Source organism: Alternaria atra (genome assembly GCF_907166805.1).
Source record: "Alternaria atra isolate CS162 genome assembly, contig: 23, whole genome shotgun sequence".
Lineage (NCBI taxonomy): Eukaryota > Fungi > Ascomycota > Dothideomycetes > Pleosporales > Pleosporaceae > Alternaria > Alternaria atra.
In genome coordinates this window covers 602,374-626,496 of record NW_025091321.1, presented here as the reverse complement: position 1 = coordinate 626,496, position 24,123 = coordinate 602,374, and the positions used below count along the sequence as shown (strand labels likewise).

At 51.2% G+C, this 24,123-nt stretch overlaps 12 protein-coding genes across 12 annotated transcripts; 5 read left to right on the top strand and 7 right to left on the bottom strand.

Annotated features, from left to right (window-relative positions):
- Window positions 1-2,706: 2,706 nt before the first annotated feature.
- Window positions 2,707-3,168, top strand: ALTATR162_LOCUS3791 (uncharacterized protein; the record flags this gene model as incomplete). The annotated part of the gene is made up of 1 exon (XM_043311399.1): window positions 2,707-3,168. One exon carries the CDS (start codon window positions 2,707-2,709, stop codon window positions 3,166-3,168), a length of 462 nt encoding a protein of 153 aa, XP_043167334.1.
- Window positions 3,169-3,756: 588 nt separating this feature from the next.
- ALTATR162_LOCUS3790 (uncharacterized protein) lies at window positions 3,757-4,881 on the bottom strand (the record flags this gene model as incomplete). Its single annotated transcript, XM_043311398.1, has 1 exon — window positions 3,757-4,881. One exon carries the CDS (start codon window positions 4,879-4,881, stop codon window positions 3,757-3,759), a length of 1,125 nt encoding a protein of 374 aa, XP_043167333.1.
- Window positions 4,882-5,216: 335 nt separating this feature from the next.
- On the bottom strand, window positions 5,217-6,222 carry ALTATR162_LOCUS3789 (uncharacterized protein; the record flags this gene model as incomplete). Its single annotated transcript, XM_043311397.1, has 2 exons — window positions 5,217-5,966; window positions 6,019-6,222. The coding sequence occupies 2 exons, from the start codon at window positions 6,220-6,222 to the stop codon at window positions 5,217-5,219; spliced, it is 954 nt and encodes a 317-aa protein (XP_043167332.1).
- Window positions 6,223-7,544: 1,322 nt separating this feature from the next.
- ALTATR162_LOCUS3788 (uncharacterized protein) lies at window positions 7,545-9,018 on the bottom strand (the record flags this gene model as incomplete). The annotated part of the gene is made up of 2 exons (XM_043311396.1): window positions 7,545-8,854; window positions 8,910-9,018. 2 exons carry the CDS (start codon window positions 9,016-9,018, stop codon window positions 7,545-7,547), a joined length of 1,419 nt encoding a protein of 472 aa, XP_043167331.1.
- A 532-nt stretch (window positions 9,019-9,550) lies between these two features.
- Window positions 9,551-10,398, bottom strand: ALTATR162_LOCUS3787 (uncharacterized protein; the record flags this gene model as incomplete). The annotated part of the gene is made up of 2 exons (XM_043311395.1): window positions 9,551-9,993; window positions 10,077-10,398. 2 exons carry the CDS (start codon window positions 10,396-10,398, stop codon window positions 9,551-9,553), a joined length of 765 nt encoding a protein of 254 aa, XP_043167330.1.
- Window positions 10,399-12,101: 1,703 nt separating this feature from the next.
- Window positions 12,102-12,607, top strand: ALTATR162_LOCUS3786 (uncharacterized protein; the record flags this gene model as incomplete). The annotated part of the gene is made up of 2 exons (XM_043311394.1): window positions 12,102-12,246; window positions 12,297-12,607. The coding sequence occupies 2 exons, from the start codon at window positions 12,102-12,104 to the stop codon at window positions 12,605-12,607; spliced, it is 456 nt and encodes a 151-aa protein (XP_043167329.1).
- Window positions 12,608-12,933: 326 nt separating this feature from the next.
- ALTATR162_LOCUS3785 (uncharacterized protein) lies at window positions 12,934-13,276 on the bottom strand (the record flags this gene model as incomplete). The annotated part of the gene is made up of 3 exons (XM_043311393.1): window positions 12,934-12,965; window positions 13,016-13,057; window positions 13,099-13,276. 3 exons carry the CDS (start codon window positions 13,274-13,276, stop codon window positions 12,934-12,936), a joined length of 252 nt encoding a protein of 83 aa, XP_043167328.1.
- A 1,117-nt stretch (window positions 13,277-14,393) lies between these two features.
- ALTATR162_LOCUS3784 (uncharacterized protein) lies at window positions 14,394-16,463 on the top strand (the record flags this gene model as incomplete). Its single annotated transcript, XM_043311392.1, has 1 exon — window positions 14,394-16,463. The coding sequence occupies one exon, from the start codon at window positions 14,394-14,396 to the stop codon at window positions 16,461-16,463; it is 2,070 nt and encodes a 689-aa protein (XP_043167327.1).
- A 1,370-nt stretch (window positions 16,464-17,833) lies between these two features.
- On the top strand, window positions 17,834-19,961 carry ALTATR162_LOCUS3783 (uncharacterized protein; the record flags this gene model as incomplete). Its single annotated transcript, XM_043311391.1, has 4 exons — window positions 17,834-18,158; window positions 18,207-18,426; window positions 18,475-18,662; window positions 18,712-19,961. The coding sequence occupies 4 exons, from the start codon at window positions 17,834-17,836 to the stop codon at window positions 19,959-19,961; spliced, it is 1,983 nt and encodes a 660-aa protein (XP_043167326.1).
- A 112-nt stretch (window positions 19,962-20,073) lies between these two features.
- Window positions 20,074-20,733, bottom strand: ALTATR162_LOCUS3782 (uncharacterized protein; the record flags this gene model as incomplete). Its single annotated transcript, XM_043311390.1, has 1 exon — window positions 20,074-20,733. One exon carries the CDS (start codon window positions 20,731-20,733, stop codon window positions 20,074-20,076), a length of 660 nt encoding a protein of 219 aa, XP_043167325.1.
- A 506-nt stretch (window positions 20,734-21,239) lies between these two features.
- Window positions 21,240-22,301, bottom strand: ALTATR162_LOCUS3781 (uncharacterized protein; the record flags this gene model as incomplete). Its single annotated transcript, XM_043311389.1, has 2 exons — window positions 21,240-22,204; window positions 22,256-22,301. The coding sequence occupies 2 exons, from the start codon at window positions 22,299-22,301 to the stop codon at window positions 21,240-21,242; spliced, it is 1,011 nt and encodes a 336-aa protein (XP_043167324.1).
- Window positions 22,302-22,522: 221 nt separating this feature from the next.
- On the top strand, window positions 22,523-23,566 carry ALTATR162_LOCUS3780 (uncharacterized protein; the record flags this gene model as incomplete). Its single annotated transcript, XM_043311388.1, has 3 exons — window positions 22,523-22,748; window positions 22,833-23,047; window positions 23,105-23,566. 3 exons carry the CDS (start codon window positions 22,523-22,525, stop codon window positions 23,564-23,566), a joined length of 903 nt encoding a protein of 300 aa, XP_043167323.1.
- Window positions 23,567-24,123: the final 557 nt, after the last annotated feature.

Here is a 24,123-nt window from a genome sequence, read left to right as displayed (position 1 = left end):
ATTTGAACGATAGAGTTGTAAGGAGAATAAGAAACTCCGAGTCCTACAGCTAATCAGCTCACTTCGCAGGTCTCGTCTCTATCCGGACTCATAATTCTTGGGGATGATGAGGTAGCACACTGAAACGCATATGCGTGATTTGATGCAAGCTCTCTTTCCTTGTCTTTTCCAAGCTATTCTTCGCTGATAATCCCCCCGTATAGTCACTCCTAGTGTCTTGCCCACATCTGGCAGCCTTGCCGTTTGAGTGAATAGTGCCATGGATCTTCGTCCGTTATCGGGTGGGCGCTCCCCATAGCGCAACCTTCCCCGCGACGAAGACCGAGCAGGAGCCTCAATTCCCGTTCCCCTGCCCTTTTCTGGTGTACAATAGCAGTTGTACAAAGCACGTCAACCACGCGCACTTCATAACAAACAGTTCTCAAAAAGAACCCCCAGCAGACCTATCACATAACTCATATAGAGTTTGTCAACTTTGATTCGTCTCAAATCCGATGATTAGCCCCAGATGTCTCATCAACAAAGCAATCCCAAATGGCGACAGTAACCGAAGCGGTCTACCCAGCTACAGAAAACGTGATCTGTATGGTTGTCTTCTATCCAATCACGAACTTTATCTCACCATACCAGATTCAGCCACCACAAATGCATCTGGCAGTCGCCCAAATCACGAACATCTGGATTTCGGGAATGATTCTTTGATCTCTGGTGCCTCTCGGCATACTGCAATGGTACTTTAACCTGATGTCGCCAGTCAACCTTCACTTGGGTCTACCCACGGATCTTTACTATTGGCTGGTGGGTCATGGAGCCGTTTCCCACTGAGCCTTCAAGGTCTACAAAATGCTCGACACGGGTGAACGTGTCATAGCTCTCAGACCAACACTCCGCATGCCTTCTCCAGCTAATATCGTACGATATACAGTGTCGTCAGCGTCTGACGTATCCAATGTATCCGATCCCAAATGTCCCACGTGCCAGGATTCCTACGAATGCGATCAGCACATCGCTGTCAAAATCCTGACGACACCTTGCGCTCATATCTCTTGGCAAAGCTGCTTGCAACAATGTGTCAATTGTCGAGCCTGTTCGGATAAAACGTCAAACTCTCGTTGTCGCTGTTGCAGCTCTTGACGTTCCCTTCCGAGACGCTGTTCACGCTGTCTTAGCTGCGCTTCGCGGCCATCTTTGTCGCCCTAGTACAATCCAACGCACTTGCAGTACGCCAACGATGACAGATGCACCCTGTGTGCATATGCAAATAGATCCTACAGCCCAAGATTTTTAGGTTAACCAATGTCATGGCCATAACCTGCACAGACAAGTTTCAAAGAAGCAGGTGATCAAGACCATGTGAGGAGAGATCTGGTCCGTGGCCAATGGCGCTTCATACCATCGACTGAATGCGCCGTACGACTGGCTCTGCAAACCAATTCGAGCTACACAGGTTATTATGGAATTAAGGTGAGTTGCAACCCGTTGGCGCATCAAGAGAGTAGTAGAGAGCTAGGTAACGACCCCTTGGTGTATGCAAATGGGCTAACGTTACTCGTAGAGAGTGAAGACGAGACACAGTGTCTCATCGTGTGCGTAGGCGTCACGATGTAGCTTCGCGAACGGCACTCATGCGTGCAAACCTGTGAGGCCATTCGAATCATGTCGCCATTGGTTCTCGTTCGCCGTGGTTCGAAGGTCAAGGTAGAACTCAAGATGGTGGAGAGTGGATTGAAGGGGTTGATGACCTCATGTGCGCAGTGAGCCACTAGCCACCAGCTAAGTGGGGCAGAGTTGCCCGAACCCAGCCACGCGCCAGCGTCACGATATGTTGAACGTCGACCGCTTGTCGCATACTACAACGAATTACACTCCTTTTTTCCCCAGTGATATGCGTACGCACTAACCTGCATCGCTCAGTGGATTTTGGAATTTCACATGGGGGCACATCAAGTGCTGATGGCCAGGTCGTGTTGCGAAGTCTCTTCAGTAACGTAGGAACTCATCATTTGTCTGCTGACAAGCTTGGACTCTCTGTGTCAGCAAAGGTTCTGTTGTGCAGAGTACGGACTTCGCCAAAATTCCGTTAGGTGGCCCTTCGCAGGTCTGAATTCGTGGGCCATGAGTGCGCGCATAGATGCTGGTGCACGCGAAGTCCGATGCCCGCCCAGCGTACGTAGCCCTGGCGACTGCATGGGATGATAGCGAGTCGAAGAAACACGTACGTCGCAGGAGACCGTAGCACCGTTGGAAAAGATTTCAGAAAGTCTGTTAATGTCGGCGGAAAGATGTTTGTGTCGTTTATAGCAAGTATCGGACAAGTCTATCAGAGAGGTAAGGAGGCCTTCGCATCGTTTGAGTGTATCGCTCAACTTTCGACGCAAGGCTACACTCTAATGGCGTGGCTTAGGGACACATACTCCTGTGGGCAGTCAACGGATGTTACTGAACACTTGTACTGGGATCTGCTTTGGGTAGTGGAAGGCGTCAGCGAGGCGCGCAAAGGACAGGCGTCTTCTGTGGCTTTATCGATGCGGAAGATGACTGCGGGCGTACGCGTCAAGACACACACCTCTTTGGCATCCAGCTTCGATCTTATGTATGGCATGAAGGTCCGTAGGGCTATATATCTTGTCTTAACGGTCTTGTTACGTTGCCTCACCTCACATCATTCCAGCCTCTATTCAGATGCGCATTTTCTCTACTATCACCATGAAATCTCTCCTCTTCTTTCCTCTGATCCCATATACCCTTGCCCTCGTTGCACCGCTCGAGCGCCTCACACCCAACGTCTTGAAGCGCGACGCACACTGGGGAACGAAGTCTTGGACCCACGGCTCCGGCACCCGCACCATCACCATAACAACAACGTTCACTGTAACCATCACCGCCTTCCCAACAACCAACGGAACGTTTCCAAACACTGCTACCACAGACGCGAGCGCAACAGTGACAACCAGCAATGACCTTGCCCCAATCACATTGATCACGCTTCCCAGTGAAGGGGCTACGCCAACGGAGACCAACGATAACCTAGCGCCCATTTCATTGATTGATATCAGTACGGTTCTTCCAACTACTACGGCAACTGGTGATGAGGATACGGCAGCACCTACGCCAAATGATATCGAGCCAATTACGCTGATCGACATCAGCACTGTGGGTTCGATCTAAATGATCATTAGAGTGAAACACGAATGCCCGAGAGAGGCTGGTAGGACCTGACGTTGGATTGAAGTGATTGCGGACATCATGGATAGAGAGTTGATTTAGTTCGCCTCGTGGTGGAGATTGTTTCGTAGTACATATTGCCTTTCTTTTGGTCTTGTAACTCAACACACTCTCTTGATACATGAATATATTTTGCTCGTTCGACAATACTATCAATCCTGACATCTCAAAAGTGTCCTTAGATCCAGCTCACATTGAAGCTGCTCATAACCTAAGGCATGATCGAAGGAAGTAGCTAGGGCAAGAAGCATCGAGCAGGAACTTTGAACCAACATTCGTCTAGAGTCTCATATCGTATGGAAGGTCAGCTATAGATAAAGTAAGAGGAGTAAACGAGGCCGAGAAGTTGTACTATGAGCGATATGCAATAAGCTTTCGGCAGTCCGTTAATGACAACTCTCAAACAGTTCAGTCGCATTCAAGCGCATGCTACTGCTGACTTTACTGCCCCTTCTCACATGTTTCGATGCAAATGCCCTGTTACAGGTTAGCATCTTTTTTTTTCCATACACATACCAACACTGGGAACACTTACACGTCTCCAACGACCTTCCTCATAACCAGACTATCCACCCATTCCCCTTTGACCATCTCTTTTTCTTTCGTCAAGCTATGCCTTTCGAATCCTAGCCTCTCGGCTAACTTCCAGCTTCCCTCATTCCTTGGATCACATTCAATCTCCATTTCCAATTTCCCTTGATCCTGCAGTCGATCCTTCAGGGCATCGATGAAAGCCGTCATGGCCTCTGTAGCGAAACCCTGGCCTTGCATAGAAGGCAGGAAGGAGAACCAGAGATTGGCGTGGGTAACTGGTTTGATAGTAGCCTCTCCTGGGAGGGAGTCGGAGTTTGCTTGAGACGTTTTGGCGCCCACGCGGCCGATGAACTGCTGGTCGAGATTTTCAACGGCGAGTTCGTATATGGTTCGTGGTACATCATTATGGTTACGAATGTTCTCTAGGACGAGCTGACGAGCTTCTTGGCGTGTGCGTGGAGGCCAATATTGGTAACGTGCATTCTGCTCGTTTCCTTCGAGAAGAAAGTAACCTTCCTCGTCCTTCATTACGAACTCGCGAAGGAGCAAACGCGGTGTTTTGATGGCGCCGAAGCGCTCGCCTTTCACGTTTGCGCGGGCGATAGCTGTGAGTTCTTCCTTGGTCAACGCGCCAGAGGCTTTGAGGATCTTCTGAATAACGTTTCCCTTGGCGATCATATAGTCGATGATGTTGTTTGCTTTGGCTGCGAGTTCGAGCTTCACACACCCATACTCGTCCCTCAACTCATCGTTGGAGCGTAACGTGTCTCGCAAGCTGAGGTGGTTGCGCGTTTGTGCGACACCGTCGACGCACACGTAGATGTTATGGCGCAAGGACTGGTTGGGGTCTTTGAAGACATGGCGATCCACAATACCGAGCTCTCCAAGGTAATCGAACTTTCCATTCGCGGTGAGAGCGTCGATAGCAGGCTGAACATTGTCGCGAGTGACTATGATGTCGACATCGATGATAGGTTTAGCGACAAGTCCCGGCACAGAAGTACTACCCACGTGCTCGATCGAGAGGTAGTCGACGCCTTGCAGGTGATGTTCCAACTCTGACTTGATATTTTCAAATTGCTGCGGCCATTCCTTGTTGTATTGCTCGACGATGACAGACATGCTTGTTAATGAAGGGAAAAAGTAAAAGGTAAGACTGGTCAAGCTGGCGATGCCTGATAGAGGTTAAACAGGTGAATGTGTCGGCTAAACCTACCAAGCTGTGAAACAATCTTGCTTCTCACCCGGGTGCGCCCGAGGGGTGCAGAGCAAGAATGTCGGTGTAACAAAAAGCATGAAGAGTGCACAGGAACGAACAAGATAGCGGATATGCGAGATTGATGTTGTACATACAGCCAAGATGCCGCTTGCGCACAAAGGGCGAATGCAACACGGAGATACGGGCAAGACTCCGGGCCGCTTGATTTGATTGCGCTCCAGCCTCCAGACTCAACGAACTAATCATACTCTTCAATCTTGATCACCGGGATGTCTGCGTACGGTGGAGGCGCATCGCGGCCCAACAGAGCGGTCTCAGCATCAGAGTCTGTGCCAAAATTCTCCTGCTGCCTCCGCAAAAACAGGCGATGGACCATGACGAGGCTAGCCGCAAGCAATGCAAAGAGCGGAAGAAGCAGGGCATTCTTTCCAAGATGTAGTTTTCCAACAAGAGTGCTCCAGGTCCTCGACCACGTGCCAACTCTACCGTACTGGTCCCATTCGCTGGGATCAAATGTCGTTTGCACCATGGCCAGCTTTCCACATTTCATTCTAGGTGGCTGCAGCTTGTCTTTTGCCTCGACGATCTGTACGTCTTCGATGCCGAGGATGTAATTGCCGCCCAAATTCCCATCGTACTCAAAGTTCTCATCATACTCCTTGCGCAACAATATCTGAACGACCTTCTGACCCATCTTGATCGGCTCAGGTGTCTCTCCCCAGGGCAAGCCTGTCACATTGAATTGAAGCCACAAGTGTTCGGGTTCATCAGCGCGGAAGATGATATGCTGATATTGGAGCGGAAACATCATTCTCCTGTGCTTGTTCAGCTCCAAATCCTCCTCGTCCGCGGGATCCGTCTCATCCTGCTCCGTCTCGGTAGGAACCTGCATGGCGTTGATGTGGAGCGGCATCGGGTCAAGAGGGAAGATCCGATGTCCATTGAGGAGCAACGCATCGCTGAACTCGCTCATGTCAAACCTGAGCAACTAATTCATGGTTAGTCAGCGATGCCTACTCAATGCGATGTGATATACTCACTAGAGAGTTGTTTGGAGACGGATGCAGCCATTCCGCCTTGTTGGGGCTTGTCCAGGCACGAACCGGGCAGCCTATGCATTCCAGCTTCACTGTGTAATCCCGGCCTGCCTCCCTCTCGATGACTTCAACATGATTCGGTATAGTTGGGGGCGTGGTGACTGCGGCAGCCACGGCCGAGAGGCTAAGAAGAGCGAGTGGACGCATGGATATGCTGAGTGAAAACGAGAAAAGAAGAAAATACGATGCTTGGTTTAGGTGAGGTTCAAAGAAGGAGGCGGGAGATGGCCGACGATGCCGGACGACGCGTACACAAGCTTCGGGCTACGGCACGTTAGCGCAGGGACCGTCGGTGTGGGGAATGCTAATTCTAGAAGCCGTTCTCCATCTACGATGAACGGTATTGATACTATCCTTTGTGCCTGTTAGATTGCGTGGTTCTCGCGATCGGTGGCATTTGTATGCGCAGCTATATCTGCTCCCAGCGAAGTCCATTCAGTACACAGCATGCGCTATTCATTATTGGTTCATCATTCATGATTTAAAAGTACAATATAGCTCATTGGATGACGATACTGCCACCAACGCCTTGGGAATCCTGTGTTGACTTGTAGAAGAATGTGACCAGATAAGTTCCATCAGTCTCTTTATCAACTCCAAGATTGCTCGAGCGTATTTGGTGCTGAGACCCTACAAGGAAGCGCACCAACAGGTCAACGTCGCATGACACTTCAATGATCGACCTGGTTCGAGCACAGTATGGAGTCATACAAGCTTTATATTCTTCATCAATGGTGATACCTCACTCAACTACCAGCCTCCCAGGCCCCCATCAGCTCGATAGCTCAACCATCACAATGACAGACTGATTTCAGGAGGGACACAAATGCTGTACTCCGTGCAATACAGGTGCAATAGTCAGCCCTAAAGTATGGGCGTCGACTGGTAGGTTCTTGAAGGCTGCCTCTCGTGCTGCTGTCCATGGATGCTGTATGACAGAAACCGACATCGAGAGGACAATGAAGGGGATATGAACGAGTATGCATGCTGCAGCCGTAATGTAAGCCACTCTTTCACTTTGTTGTGAATCTCATGCTGACTGCATAACCCAAGTGTATGGCGTATTTTGCTCCATCCTTTGTCACATGCTGGGCCGAGTATTCTGCCCTGCCTTGCTATAGCCGTGGAAGAAGGATTTCTCTTGCCCTGAATGTTGTCGTTGTTGCAACCTTGTGCAGCAAGATCGGGAGATCGAGCACCAACAAACACAAAAAGACAATGGAAGTAGCATCGCAGCCGGAGAGGGTAGAACCAATGATTTTACCAACGTCGTCAGAGTCTTCATCAGTGATAGAGGTAATGACCACCTTCACACCCAACAGAGCAAAGCAACGAGACTTGGGGCCCCGTGAGCGGGAATGTGGTGCCTGCAGGACAATCTGAGATGAGATGTCTGGTCGTACGTGCGATGTGCTAGGAAGACGGTTCATCAGATAGATAAATGGCAGGTTCATCACTCGAAAAGGATCTCACTCCTCTTCACTCTCTTCACTGCTGTCTCCGCCCTCCAACCCTCTCATCATCAGTGCTTCGAGATCATCTTCATCGTCGTCATCCGCTGTCGCAACTTCACCAGCCATGCTAGACTTTCGATCGTGGCCCGTTGTCTCTTGCCGCGCAGGTGGGCCGATGTCCATAGGCTCGATATCTCTGTTATTGTAATCATCCTCGTCATCGTCTTCGCCTTCTGCGTCGTCGCCACCCAGATCACCAAAGTCAATCTCCTCTTGAGCGTTGCGATTGCGTGTGTGCGGGTTTGGCGAGCCTTCGACGTCGCTGTTTGCTGCGCTGGCAAGCGATATTGGTCCGTTTGAGGGTGAACGCAAGTAGCCGGCACCGAGACTCTGACCAAGGCCTAGCGAGGCCAAGGCGCCGTTGTTGCGTCGTGGCGGGCGGGCATCAGGCACTTCAATCTCCAGACCACTGTCATCGTCTGACTCGCCCTCTGCATCATCTTCCCCGTCGTGGTGTTGTTGACGCTGTTCAGGAGGGGGCGATGGACGTGCAGGTGAGGAGGCTACTTCGCCGTCGGACTCGTCAGACGAGTGTATGACTTCGGAGGATTTGATCTTGGATGCGGGCGGTGCCGTGGGCTTGGCTTTTGGCTTTGACGTCGTATCGGTGGCGGGGCGTTGGAGGCGGACGGCTGGTGCGGCTTGGGCCTTCTTGGGCTTCACCATGGGGTTCGCTGTCGCCGTCTTGCGCTTCTTGGGCACTGGCGCAGTGGTGACCCTGGGTGCGGGGGCAGTAGCCGCAGTTGCGCGAGCCCCAAATTGCGGTGTATTGACAGCACTGCCGGTGCCTGTCCTGTAGTCTGGCGAGGACGCGTAGCGATATTCGGATTCGTCGCCCCGGTTCTCCTTGTCCTTGCTCAGGAAGTGTCTGAAGTCGTAAGGGTTGTCCGCATCAGGATCCCCTCCTTGGTCGTCTGCTGCTGCCTCGCCAAACAGGTCTTCCTCGTCGTCTTTGTTCTGTGCGTCGTCCTTGAGTTTCTTGGGGTAGATCTTGGCGTGCTGCGACGAGACGTCCTTGCCGTTCTTGGTGGCGAGATTGAACGTGTAAGTGCTGGAAAGAGGCTCAAGCGTGGCCTGCTGGTTCGAAGCATCGAAGACGAGGACATACGACTTCTTGAGTTGCGACTTCTGCCCTGTGAAGGTGAAGACATCCTTGTCGCCCGAATTGCTCGTGTCGTCGATGCGGAGATTGTATAGGTTGGTTGACGAGGGCGATGTCAGCGTTGTGGAGCGCGATTCCGACGTTTGCGAAGGCTTGTGGTTGTCTAAGCGTTGAATCAGCCAGCTGTCCTAGACAAGGAGATCGCAAGGAAGACTCACATTTGACGCTACTAAAATCTCCTAAAGCATCGTCGCTGCTCCCTATGCGGTCGCTTATGTGTAGGCTGAAGTGCGCCTTCTTGTGAGGCTCGATACGGCTCTCCAGCATAGGGGACGCCATTTTACGACGCGTCCACCACCAACAAGATGTATGCTCAGAAACAGAAAACCAAGGATGGGAAAAGCAGGTAAAGATTGCGAACGCTGCGAAAGCCAAGAAGAGACCCGGAAATGGAATGACTGTTGTTTGCTGAGTCCGAGGTTTGATGTTCACGACAACTCGCGACGCCGGCTGGTCTGAATTAGGATGCTCCGCCTGCCGTCCTCCCGCAGCTAGCCCATCCCCACACATGCACCACTAATTTTAGTCTGCTTCTTCCCATCTCCACTTCTGCCTTTCTTCGTCTCTCATCCAACCTGACACTGTCGTGTCTTAGACTGGTGGCAACTGCTAGAAAACAATGTTACACGTACTCGTCGTTACTGCTGTCTTCTCAGGTCATAGCTGCATGTCAAATAAAATGTATTAGTCGAAGAAGATGTTGGATCTCCACATCTTGTGCGTCAATGTTGTAACCAGGACTGCGCCTCTCAAGCGTGTTGGACGCATTGTGAACCCACTCCCTCGAGCATGTAACAGCTTACAAGTCGTCAGTGTATCTTGTCGTCTTAGCCCCGCCTACAGGACCATGGTTTTCAGAGTCAAACCTGAGGGCTTGCAACGCCTTCCTTTCCTTCCTCTTTTGCCAGAAGATTCGAGCGAAGAAGACCATGCAGAGCCCAAGTACTACCATGCCACCAACGATGAAATACAGGCTCGATGACTTGACCTCGTCAACCCTGTACGGCAACCCCTGAGGAGCGTCAGACGTGAAAGCGAGCCTTCCTCTGCCAGGAGGTGGCGTCTTGTTGATGACGGGAAAGGCTTGTGAGAGGCCACCTGACATCGTTCCAGGGAACCCGAATGCGCAGACCATGGTATCCGCTTGCGCAGTGAAAGGGAGCTTGACTGGAACTTTGACCATGCCCGAGCCCATCACGTCGAAGCTGGTAGACCATATCCCACCAGATCCTGGTCTCCTGTCTGGCATGATGATCAGATTCGTGTAATTCCAAACACCAAACAACGTGTTGGGCGACGCAAACCACGCGGTGAGATCCACTTACAGCACGACTCCCAGTCAAATTCTTCCTCTCTATTGTGGTCCTCAACTCTCTGCTGGCAGGGTTTGCAGTAAAGATTTCGATACAACGCAAAGGGAACTTCAAAATCCGCAGGCCATGTCAGCTCGACAACGTCTTTGACGTAGAGTGGGGTTGCACCGAAGCCAGAAGTAGGTGGATGATGGGCTGATGTCTCGAGGTATTGCTCGACCTTGAAGCTAGATCTCTGAGGGTACTTGTCAGGCATCAAAGATTCATCACCTGGCGCTGGGAAGGTCCATAGAGCCTGAGTCGGACAATCGTAGTCGTCATCCCCACAAGCCATCGTGTAGGTACGAATTGAATATTGGAAGCTGTTGATGACTGACAACCTGGACAATTCTTCCGTTGAAGATATGATATATGAGAGTAGGACAACGCGCAGATAGCGATAAAGATAGACTACTCCGGTTAACAACGCGCTACCAAAATCTAGCCCTCAGCCTCGTGCAGCTGTCGTATGCTCAGCTGTACATAGCTGTGAGTGGCCTACGCCAAAGCTAGGCCTTAAAGCTGCCTCACGGGCGTTCTTAACCTAACGCAAAGCAGCGGAGCGGAGTTCGCGTATAGCTGCCACGTGCAAGAAATCGTGCGTCGAACAAGCACCTATGGGGCCAAAGCAGCGAGAACCGAATGGGAATCGTAAGAATACTGGTGCCTTGACTTTCCCGTCAAACACTTGGTTTTTGGTGTGGCAGTCGTGGTCGCCTTAGCCAAGTGTTATGAGGGGCTCGATGCTATCATCCTTCATAGATATTGGCCTCTGAACATCTGGAAAGGCATCGTACGAGCAAGTAGAAGGCCGGTTCGTCAAAAATTGACGCAGGCGACAGTGTTTTGAGGACTCGGAACGGATACCTTTTCTTCTGTTGAGTGCGAACTAAATGAGCACTTGGACAAAGAACGCGTGATGGCTGGTTACAGCGCCAAGAGGCTAACGCTCCCAGGCATCTATGTATCGACCGGCATGACTTCACAATTTCGCCACGGAAGAAAACATCTTGTCTACTGTTTTTGCAGCTGGTGATCCATTGAGTCCTCCCCACCCTGGGCACAAAAGTCTACGTGGTGATGATGATGATGGTGATATGCGGAAGACTATTCACATGTTCTTACGAGGAGCATTCAACAGCTGTACATGGAAGCGCCCATCTTCTTGGTGTATTACACTCCTAGCAAAGAGTTAGAGTGGATGGGAAATTCAATAAAAGAGTGCAGAGAGAAGGGAACTCGTGACCAGGACCTGAACGCAGGAACCCCGGGAGTTATCAAGAGTATCCTAGAAAGTACTCTTCCAAGATCTAGTTCCAACAACGTTTTGGAGTATAGTGGGTGCTCTCCGAATGTTCGCGTAGTAGTTCGGTGTTCTGCCGACTTCTATGAAGACTCGGCTATTGTACTACGGCCTGTGTACCAGAGTCGACAAGCCTGAAGTTTTTGTACAGTCTAATGAGCCTCGTGTAGCAATAATGCTGCGACTATTAACCGAGGTGCGGCTTATGCAATTATTGACAGGCGGGTGAAATCTATGCCCGCATAGTCAATGTAAATAGCCATATTAGATGCATTGTCTCTACCAACATATTGCCGTACGCCGCCAACGGAGCAATCTATCGGAGTATTGAAAATATCCGAACGCAGTACAGAGCCACGATATACTTGCTTGCTGAGCTGCAGAGTAAGGTTGTTCGTCAGGCAGCGCATCTCAGGATTGGTCTGGCAATACTACAACTCGAATCTGTCATCTCAGACATGGGTTCGTGAGCTTGTCAGCTGCATAGTCGGCGCATAATCGATGTTGTATTATGACTTGCGTCTGAGCGGTGATACCTGTGGATTGGCATTGGACACGGCTGAGGCGCAGTATAAAACGCGGTATTGTGATCTTCGAAATGCACCATAGCTCGGCTGTGAAGGCATCGTTTGCTTGAATCCCGTCGTTACAGCCAGGTCGTTCGCTCCACACTCCTTTCGGACAAATTGCACATCATGCGCTTGATCGTCCTACAGGTCCTAGCACTGGCGGCCTCGGTCAAGGCTGTTGGTATCGCTGTCGTTTCGAACAATTCACCAGAGCCTATCTACGTCTGGTCTGTCGGCGGCTCAGTCGGTCCCCGTCATGATATCAAGGCTGGTCAGTACTAGCGCATGCTTCGAATTAGCTCCTAACTAATAAACGCATAGGCGGTATCTACTGGGAACAAATGCGCCGCGATGAGAAGTCTGGCGGTATTGCGATTAAGATAACAAAAACCGCGGATGGTCTATACACCGGCGCCCCTCAGCAAGTATGGGCATACAATCTGGATGGTGCCTCGGTTTGGTACGACCTCAGTACTGTCTTCGGGGAACCGTTCGCCGGTAGCCGTTTAGATGTCGCTGGAGATAATGGTGGTGTCATTGTCTGGCCGAATGGGACCCATCCAGGAGGTAGCCAGGTTGCAATGGCCCCGAGCGAGGGAAACATCTTTTTGTCTATCGATGCTGCTGCTTGAGAACTAAGCTGCAGAGGATTAGAGGGCCCGAGAGTGGGTGGACCAGACTGATACCCTGTCGCTGGTCTGACTACTCGCGCGAGGGTAATGCCTGATGATGGAGAAAAAAATGTTAAGATAGCAGTTGTCATAAGTGCAACAGAAGGACATGGGTTTTCGTATCCATTCTCCCATCTTATAAGCCTTGAAACTGCCCAGAAAGTAGTTCAATACTCGAACAATTAGCAGACGTACGTTGGGCGATCATTACTCAACTCGATACGATGACCGACAGCGCACGTGGGAATCGGCAGCTCCTGCCGAATCCAGTAGCCGTCCAGAATCATCTATGATAGTGGTCGCAGAAAATGTGGACGAACTGTCAAGCGTCAAGCGTGGGAAGCGTGGGAAGCGTGGGGTTGGCCGTACTCTGGAGGTGAATTGCGTCTTTAGGGCCGGCCTGTGCGCGCACTGCCACATTCTCAAGCGCCCCAGCTAATTCAAGTACTAACCTTCCTCCAGCAACACTAATTGTCTTCTCTCGAAAGCCTCACCGACGCTGCGAATTATGCCAACGTGCCAAAGGATGGCGACCGACAGCTGTCTGTGTGACGCCGCGCTCTGTTGTGCACTGTTCCGTGTTGCCGTCCCGTTACGCCCAGACTGACCCAGCTCAGGCTCCAGTCGCATGGTCGCGAGTCATTGCGCCGTTTTCGCTTGCCGACTATCATGGATGCTGCCATCGAACCGAGATGCTGCCGCACAGCCTTCACAGCTAATGCTATGCCGCAATCTGCTTTCATCTAGCCACTGCACTTTCTCATCTTACCTGTCGAGTTGGCATCTTGTGTAGCCTCGGTTCTGAGAATCCAACCGGCTGCATCCTATCCCCAGTCGCCGTCTGTCACCTGCATGATACTACTGTATGATAGCGAACGCGGGCGGTATCGCGCCATGAGCATCGGGTGATGCAAAATGGAGCCGCATCTAGGTGCTGATCCTTCCTCTGTCAGCTCGATCAGCTTTCGCTCGAGTGCGATAGACTTGAAGTGGAGCTTGCCCACCCTTTAGTTTTCACGACATCACTCAGATCCCTGTGAAATGCTTGGGGAAGACCACTGCCAAACGAGAAAATAGTAAATAGAGAGTCATTACTATCACACCTTTTACCCGCCTTTGAGGAGGGTTGGCGTGCAGAAAGCCCGACACCACTTACTGTTAGACGCGCTGCCGCCCCGCTCCAGGAACGGCCCTCCGCAAAAGTCATTGGCGTTCTAGTTTAGCATCCGTCTCCCTGCGTCTGTAATTCGCTTGCTGCACCATGTCTTATCGACCTCCCACCTGGAAACACCCTGGTCACATTGCACATGGCGGCCGCTTTCGGGGCCACGCAGACCTTTCGAGGCAAAAGGCCCTACCTCGCCCTATGCCAACGATGCTGGAGCATGCGCCTTCTATTGCCATGCTTCTGGTGATTGGCTTTTAGGCGGTGACCCGAAGCCATGTATTCGTCGCCATGCCGCTTGCCACAACGAGAAGCGTTCCGAGAGGCGGATCAAATTCTGTACCACACTCAAAAGCCGATGTTTCTGGCCCCGCTGACGCCTAACAACAGTATCGTCTTATTTGCTGAAGCCTGAAGCCTGAAAGCCATTCTTCCGCGTCACTCCGTGTCACCCAATTTCTTTTCCACTGGAGATCACTGGAGATGATCACCAGCTCATCACTGGACACGCGACTCATGTCTTATACCAACACACGCGATTCGCCAACATAGGAGCTTCACCCAATCCCACCACTTGACACGATGAGCGCGAGGACGTTAACGAATGTCGTGAACGATCAAACGGTCGCGCTGAACGCACTGATTTACGGATATGCGGGGCACAGCTTGGTCACCCCGCAGCACGCTCTCCAGCAAATATGGTGGACCGAGGAGCGAATCAACGAGAAGGTCAATCATGAATATGTGACTTCGAGGCTGCAGCCAAAAGAAAGAGAGCGTCTCACTCAGCCTGTAGGCTTCGGCGATCTGAGCGACGATACCTACATCGAATGGATACTGGAGAAGGCACGACGACTATTCCTGGTATTGGTAGAAATTGGCGAAGCAGACAGAATCTTTGCCGTCGTCGACAAATCATGGGACGACGATGATCTACCTCTAGAAATGGACGACATCGAACAGCTTTCCCTCTCGAATCGCCGCGACAATCATGCCAATGCTCGCTTCTATCACACCCAGTTCACATTCTTGCTACGAGAACTACGAGAGGGCATACATGTAGATTATGCCCATAATGAGGAGATCCCAATCGAGAACGTCATGTCCCTACCCGTGGCGGTAAGCTTGCAGGCTTGGTCGCGTATGCACCTACCGAAAAAGCCCAAGGAGATCTTCGTTCGTAGGAGATTTCCGCTAGGTGATGCAGAAACACCAAATGCATTTGAAGAGGACTTTATGATGGACGTCGAGAGTGCTAGAATGGTGGAGCATGAGCACTTTGCGCCGGTCTGGGCCTCGTACACCGCCAAAGGAGCTGGCTATATCGTCACCAACTTCGTGGGCCAGCACACCCTTCGCAGTTTCATCGACCACCGTAACCCCACCCAGTATCAGAAACTACCGAAGCCCGATCGGAGATGGCTGGTGCTTAATTGGTTGCATTGTCTGGCAGATGCCATTGCAACACTACATCAAAATGGATTTTGCCATTCCGCTATTCGACCTTCCAACATGCTTATCGATGAGCAAAATGCGATAGCCTTTAGCGACATTGGTAGTCTAGAGACATTCCAAAAGGACAAGAAACCCGATGCTATGGATGCCTACATATACAGCGCACCAGAGGCAAACAATAGTGTAGAGCCATTCGACCCGCATGGTCCTGCACCGTCACCTATCGTTCCAAGTACTCGACATGCCTCAATAATGAGCAAAAGCTCGTCAGGATCATCGAATAGCAGTGGCTCACAACGTCAGAAGCTCACCAAGGCACCCACGACGGATTTCTCCGGTTTCAACTTCGGGTTTAAAAAGTCAAAGCAGAAGCCAGTGCCGAAGAAGCGATCGCGAGTACACGAATCCGAGAAGGCAGATGTGTTTTCTCTAGGTTGCGTATTCTTGGAGATCATTACTTTCATGCTAAAGAAGAAACCACATGATTTCGTAAAGCACCGGACATCGAAGCAAAGGACCAATACTGGCGGCAAGAACTCGAGGACAGATTCATCGTATCATGTCAATCTTGACAAAGTCGAGATCTGGATGAATCTGCTAGAAAAGGCCTCCTTTGAGCATGATGATGACGCATTTCGTGCAGTTCCTCATATCTTGCAGGTTGTCCGAAGTATGCTTGACAGAGCGCCCATGGTACGCCCTGCAGCGCGTGATGTTCGCGACAAGATCTTCGATGTCCTCTTCAACTACACTTCCATACCTGATATCCACTGTGGCGCCCACAAGCATGATGCCGGCGTTGCAGCGTCTTCGTACTCCGGCTCGGACAGGGCATCGCTAATGACGATGTCAACGATGAGTTCAATGAGTTCAAGCACCTCAGATACGGATACGATACGATCAGGCACGACGCGGGTGAGCTCGATACTAAACTCGTATTCTGATCGAACCACCTTACATGGAATTGAGGAAGACGACAGCTCTTCGATAAAAACACTAGAGCCAATAATCACATCAGGTCATGTTGGTAAATCTTATGAGTCACCGAGGGAAGCGCCCATGCCGCCAGGCTCTCCCATCTCGCTGGTATCGCCACGATCCCCTACATCGCCACCTTTTGCGCGCCCTTCTAGCCCCCTAAGACCGACTTCGTCAAAGGCAAAGTCATGGTCTAAGCCATTTATGCTATTGCCATGAGATACAACAGGACTCGAACCCCTAGTTTTCATGTTTTCAAAAGCATCCTTTTTGATCCTCCATCGCATGCTCGACAGCTGAAAATAGCTAGACACCCACAATGTTTTGCAAGATTGCGGGGTTCTACGTGTCGGCAAGCTTGGAATGCACGTGGCGGTACTAATTCTACGACCGCGGGGTAGCCGGACAAGAGAAACAGGAAGGTGGCCATCGAACTGAATATTGTTGTCGTGCAAACGAGGGGTACGCACGGGGATGATGACCGCAGGAATCACAAGGCTGTGGTAAATGATAATTCGTCGAAAGTGCTTCGCACTTCCGCGGACGTGTGCATCCCCCATACGATTCTCAGGATTCAGCAGGGATACTTTCTACTTCACCACGCCATAGCACAAGAATGCCTATCACATGTCAACAACGATGCCGAGACCCTGTGTTTCTTTCGAGTAATATTTTGAGCATTTTGCTTGCACGCAAAATTATCACAAACTGCCTCTGATTAGCCAAAGTTGCCGAAGCGGGGCTTCCCGGTATCCCGCCTAGTCTCACTTGCTTTTAACTCGAAGTTGTAATGCCGGTGATCTCGACTACAGGCCATGCTGCTTATCTTCAATGCTGTTGCACTCCATGCGGGATAGCCTGTCACTAGTATGTTGATGTCACCTTGCGCAGAACTCAGCGACCACGCAACACTGCCACATCCTTTTCGCCATGCGCCAGCCGTTTTCACAGCCACTCACAACAGATCTCAATGATTTCGCGATCCCACCTCTCGACTTACTGTTGTGCGCAACCTTGATGCTGCACTCGACTTCTGGCCGTTGGTCGCCAGTCCCACTCGATAATCCGGCCCCATTTGATCCGAATAGTGCGGGGAATCCATCGGTCTGACAGCCAAGACGCAGACCGCAGCTGATTAGTACCTTTCCTCTGCATATGACACTCTGCAGATAGACATGCATCCACAGCGTTGTTAAACGACCATATCGTCGCCTCGTACTATCAACCTCGTCATCTCCAAGCCATCACGCTCTTGTAGTAAATATTGGATGTACCGTAATCGCATGCCAGTAGCCATGCAACTGATCAGCCGGCTCGGCCACGCGACTACTCTGGCCTGTGCAAACCTGCGCCGAGCTACGTCAATACTGCAGTGATCGTCCTAGGCGTGCAGCCACCAGGATCATCCCGCCGCTATCTCCAGACCTAAGGACATCAATATGCAGCTACACAGCCATCAAAAGTACCTAGGTACCATTGAACCATGCTGCTATTAGTCAACGCACAGTTTAAAAGCAGCCATCATCTTCTCAATCTCGACCGTTCGTTACCGCATGCCGGATGCACACCTGCTACCTGGTCCCGCCAACATGCAACCCATCTTTGGTATCGTCGCGAGCTTCTTGATATGGTCAACCACCGCACTTACCGAAAGCAAGATCTATCCACGTCAAAGCAACGGCACAGAGTACAAAGTTGGATATACTCCACTGAAGACAGACTGGACAGATACGGTAGGAACTAACCCATGGCCTGAATATCCGCGACCACGCCTTCAACGGTCAGAATGGAAAAACCTCAATGGCGTTTGGGGTTACATGAACACTACGAATGGCTCAGACACGTCACCTCCATTCGGACAGAGACTTGAGAACCCTGTTCTAGTCCCATTCTGTCTTGAGAGTGCCCTTTCCGGTCAGTTCTTCCAAGCGTCCTACCAGACACGTTACTAATGCAACCAAGGTGTGACGGGTAAGGGTCGCATGTGGAGTTGGTACCAGACCTCATTTGAAGTGCCACAATCATGGCCTAGCAGTAACAGTGTTATTTTGAACTTTGGCGCTGTTGATTATGAGGCCACTATTTTTGTGAACAGCCAGAAGGCTGGCTTCCACAGGGGTGGATACTTCGAATTCAGTGTAGATGTGACGCAATATCTGAACGCAAATGGAACAAACGAGCTGTGAGTACGGCCACCCAAGAATTGGGAGCAAAGCTGACGAGATTGCAGGCTAGTGTACACCTTTGATCCGACAGATGTGGATGACGTTCAAATACCGATCGGAAAGCAAACATTGAACCGAGGTGGAATGATCTGGTATACTCCATGCAGTGGCATCTGGCAAACTGTGTGGCTTGAGTCAGCTCCAAATGAGCATATCTCCAAACTCGACCTGACGGCGGACATGTACGGGAACGGTAAATGTAGAGCATGTTTCCCAGGTAACTCATTACTGACGCATCGTAGTAAACGTATTTGTGCACAGCAGCACCAACTCAACTAGCACTCCATATGAGATCACAGTTCACGAGCTGAACTCTGTCGACGCCAAGGCGACAGCTACGAGTATTAGCGGATCAGAGTTTACCTTCACTGTTAGCTCACCAGAACTATGGACTCCAAACAGCCCAGTTTTGTATAACATCACGGTCAAGATGGGCAGTGATACCGTTCAGAGCTACACCGGATTTAGGACTGTTTCCCGAGGTCCCGTCAACGGCATACAGCGCCCGCTCCTGAACGGTAAATTTATCTTTCCTTTCGGTACGCTCGATCAAGGGTACTGGCCGGACGGAATATACACGCCACCAAGTGTAGAAGCCATGGTGTACGATCTCAAGGTACTGAAGAACGTTGGCTACAACATGGTGCGTAAACATATCAAGGTAGAACCGGCACTGTTCTACAGAGCTTGCGACGAGATGGGTATGTTGGTCATTCAGGACATGCCTTCCCTACGACCAGACTTACCGGATGGTGGTTGTGGTAGCAAGCGCTTAGCAGGCCAAGCTGCGCAAGACGAGTTTGATCGGGAGCTAGGTTTGATGGTCGAGCAATTAAAGTCGTATCCTAGTATTTTTGCTTGGACGATCTACAACGAAGAATGGGGTCAAGATACTCAGGGGCCTCCGTGGCCCGAGTTCGGACTAACGGATATGGTCCGAAAGATTGATTCCACCCGTCTAGTCAACGCTGTAAGCGGCTGGACCGACCATCGAGCAGGTGACTTCGACGATAACCACCACTACTCCACACCCCAATGCGGGACGCCATTCTGGTCCAATCAAGGCAGCGGATATGATTCCGCCTATGATAGCTCACGGATTGGCCTTCAAGGCGAGTTCGGTGGTATTGGTACGCAACTTCCCGAAAATAACTTTACCCACGCCTGGTTCAAAGATTTGGGGAAGCAAACTGCATACGAGCTTACTAATGGAACGGAATGGTGGAACTATCGTTGTCACGACTTGCTCGTGCAATTGCGCGAGCAGATCGATCTATTCGCTTGTTCAGGGGGTGTATGGACACAGACTACAGACGTGGAAGGGGAAGTCAACGGAATGATGACTTATGACAGGAAGATCATTCGAATGAATGAGACAATGTGGAAGCAGGATATATTAGCCCTTTATGACGCTGCAGAAAAAAGGGCCAATAACGCTACGATGGTCATCAGACATGCAGAAATGGAGGGGCTGCAGTACGACATGTCCTGAGCAAGGGGAAGAATCCTCGAACACTATTGGCATCAATTTGAACCTTCTGTAATTATTATCTACCCTGGTTCCACTTTTTCGCTTCTATTAAACGTCCGGCTTCTGTTCGCTCTCAGTCGCGAAATCTCTGCCATTCTCCCTCCAGCATACCCAATGTTACGACATCCCACCACCGTCCCTCATGCCACACGCACTCCCTCTCCCTCCCCTCAACCATAAATCCCAACTTCTCATACAACCGAACAGCACCTTCGTTGTAGGTGAACGCTCGAACTTTAACTCGATGCAGACCTGCTCGTCTAAAGGCATAATTAAGTGCCCAATAGATAGCCTCAGAGCCATACCCTTTGCCTTGATATTTTGGCAAGATATCAAGTCCAATCTCAGTGTTCCGGTGATGCTGTTTATGCATTGGCAACGCACTCAAATGAATCTCACCGACAGCGGTACCAAATTGCTCGTCCACGACTTCACCAGTCTTCCTTCTACGCGCAAATTCCTTTTCCCTTTCCTCGTCACTCATTGAGCTTATTTCTATTGGGTGGGGTAGCCAGATGATGGCACCCAGAAGGCAGTCGTCAAGCAAACCTTTCATGAAAGATTCTGAATCGGAGGTGCTTGGCAGCTTGATGTTGTTGAAGTTACTGTTTGCGAAGCCAGAGTAATCGGCGCTTATGGCGTGGAAGACAGATATGTCGCTGGGGCGAACAGCGCGGTATTGTAGTCGTTTACTAGACCACGGGTCGGCCTGGTGTGGGGGGCTTGTCGACATGATTTAGGCTATTCTGGTTTGACCAGGGAAAACGGCATAAGAGGTTCTAGAGCGCATGGACGAGCTCGCGGTAGTGTAGTGAATGCGAAGTTAGCTTGACAATATCGCGGATTTCAAGTGATATATATGTCGCCAGGTAGAACATGCATCCGATTGGGGGCTTGTAATCATGGGTTCAGCGTGATTACGCCCTTCACTATCATCCTGCGCGTGATAACGCCCTTACTAGCCACGGGCCGAGTGAAGGAATGTGAGACCAGGCTTAGCCAAGATAGGCTGATGAGAGTGCGATCAAGCAAATCATGGCATACTTCGACCCACCTCACATGATAGTGGGTCACTAGAGACAGCGCTTACGAAAGTCACCTGGTACATGTGTGACAGCGCCCATGAGAGTTAAATGGGAGAGCAAATACTCTGACGATGCAAACGTAATGTGTTAGTACAGAGTCGCAAGTTGTTCTACAGGTTTTATCCACAAGTGCAATGCGTGCATCTCCATGCTCTCACAAGGAGATCTCGCCTCTCCAGGTGCCCTCAGTTAGCCCAAGAGTTTCAATGCAATGCTGCCACCTCGGACCACCTCTCTCCTTCCTCCTCAAATATTGTAACAGTTTCTGCCTCCTATGCACCAGTAACCGCAGGTTTCGCTTGTTGTGCTTGTCGCCCTTTCCTCGTGATTGTAGAAAATCTGCCAGGGTCTTGATCTTGGCGGTCAAGATGGCAATTTGGACTTCGGAAGATCCTGTATCGGGTCCTACTCGCTTTGCGGCTGCTGCAATGTTCGTCTCTGGGCGAACGACACGCGTTTCGTCAGCACCAGACCGGCTTAGCGATGGCGCTTTGGGTGGGAATTTCCTGTCGGTGTTGTGGCGTCCAAATGTCTCGACACAACGTGTGATATTCACGCGCATACGGTCTTTGCTAGACCCATTCTCAAGGGCAGTGATGCGGGCGATAGCCTCAGCAGCTCGAGCATGGTCCTTCATGTTTTGCTCTTCAATCTCTTCAGCCGACTTTTCGATCTCCGGTATCCTTGCACTGAATATGTCCTTGCCCCATTTGGTAGATCCAGTTGTTGCCTGCTTTCCAATATCGCTCAGCGGCACAGCCAACTCTTTGCTCTTCTCGAGTTGTCTTGAAACAGTTTTCGGATTGAAGGCATAGTTGAGATGTGTTCGGTCTTTCGGTAGCTTGTTATCTTCCTCGGACGTAATCGGCTTCCCAGTGTCGAACGACTGCACGAATGGTGTTGAAACGCCACGGACTGGGTCTCCAAGACTGGCGACTCGGCCTTGTTCGAGCTCAGCGCGGCGCGTGAGGTTGGCGGCTTTCTTTCTGTTCCGCTGAGCGACTATGTAGGGGTCATTGGCGAGGCGCTTCTTCTGTCTTTCGATTGACTCGGCATGAACACGCGATGTAGAGGCGAAAGTTCGAATGGGGAGGGTGAGTTGGTTTGTGACGGATGAAGCTGGGGGGAAACGTTAGTATGAGCAATTGGTCTGTAAGATGGTGTACATACACGTCGGCACCCGCAGGCACGACAAGGCTGGTATTCGCGGCGGCATTGCTGGCTACACACTCGCTGCCACCACCCTCGAATCTTTTGCGGATCCATCGCCGGCGACTGGTTTTGCCGATGCCGGCAGCATTGTGGCGCCAACCCCGTCGTGGCCTAGCGGCTCCCACAGGATATTCGCATCGTCAAGTCCCTCCACCAAAAGTTCTATCGCACGCAACACGACAACTTCTCTATACCAACCAGCTTGTACAGCGCCAAACCGTCAAAATGGCTCCTTCCAACCTCCCCGCCATCTTCAACCCCACCCAGCAGGACATTGAGATGCTCCTGGCTGCGCAGTGCCACCTCGGCAGCAAGAACCTCCAGGTGCACATGGAGCCCTACCTGTGGAAGACCAGGCCCGACGGTGTCAACGTCTTGAACATTGGCAAGACCTGGGAGAAGATTGTCCTTGCTGCGCGTATCATTGTCGCCATTGACAACCCGGCCGACAGTACGTTTACTCGCGCAATTCGAGATGCATGATCTTGGAAGATGCGATTATTCGCGAATAAGGAATTTGGCTGACACTCAGTAGTCTGTGTCATCTCTGCTCGTCCCTACGGACAGCGTGCCGTCCTCAAGTTCGCGTCGCACACCGGTGCCACTGCTATCGCTGGTCGTTTCACCCCCGGTAACTTCACCAACTACATCACCCGCTCTTTCAGGGAGCCCCGCCTGGTTATCGTCACCGACCCCCGCACCGACGCCCAGGCCATCAAGGAGGCTTCCTACGTCAACATTCCCGTCATTGTAAGCATACCAACGCCTGGAGTTGGGGAGAGAAGCAGGTGGACTAACATGGACTAGGCTCTCTGCGACGGAGACTCACCCACCGAGTACGTCGATGTTGCCATCCCCACCAACAACAAGGGTCGCCACGCCATTGGTTTGATCTGGTGGATGCTTGCCCGTGAGGTCCTCCGCCTCCGCGGTACTCTTGCCAACCGCGAGACTGAGTGGGATGTCATGACTGACTTGTACTTCTACCGCGACCCCGAGGCTGAGGAGAACAAGGACAGCGCTGGTGTTGAGGAGGCCAAGGTCCCTGGTGCCGACGAGGTTGGCCCTGGTGCCGTCGCTGATGGCTTCACCAGCGAGTGGGAGGTCTCCGGCGCATCTGCTGGTGCTTTCACTGCCCAGGCCGCCGCTGCCCCCGGTACCAGCTGGGACGCTGACACTGCCGACTGGGCTGCGTCTGGCGATGCTCAGACTGGCAACGAGGGCTGGGGCGCAGAGACTGCTGCCCCTGCTACCACTACCCAGTGGTAGATGTCATCTTGAGCAGCTTCGTCAATTCTTCTCTTACATACCCTGTCTTTGACAACCACTGGCATGTCGGCGTAGGAGTAGGGAACGGAAAAGGAAAAAAAAATGAGACCATTTGACAACAACTCAAGAGAATACCATGCTTTCAGTGGAGAGGGACGTGTTGAGGGATACGATCAATGCTGCGCGCTTATGAGGGAAAGATATCCATGCTTCTTTGAGGTATGGGGGAAAGCCCTGTGCTGGCGATCGGGTTGTACTTAACTGGCGCCCAATCCTTCAATGCGAACCTTGCACCATGACTACATTTTTTCACCATTGACACGCTTCCGTTTGAGACTGAGTGAAATCCTATGCCATGTATCAATCGAGTCCGTCCTATCCGTGTTTAAGGCTCACTTAGAGTGCACAGTAGAACGGCACTAAATAGTAGCACCACCAAAATGGAAGCATTTATTAGGTTGGGAGTATGTACAGCTCCAAAGCATTTGTCGTCTATCTATCGTCTTGTGTCGTGTATAAAAGCCGTACCAATAATCTAGAAACCAAAATATGTACAC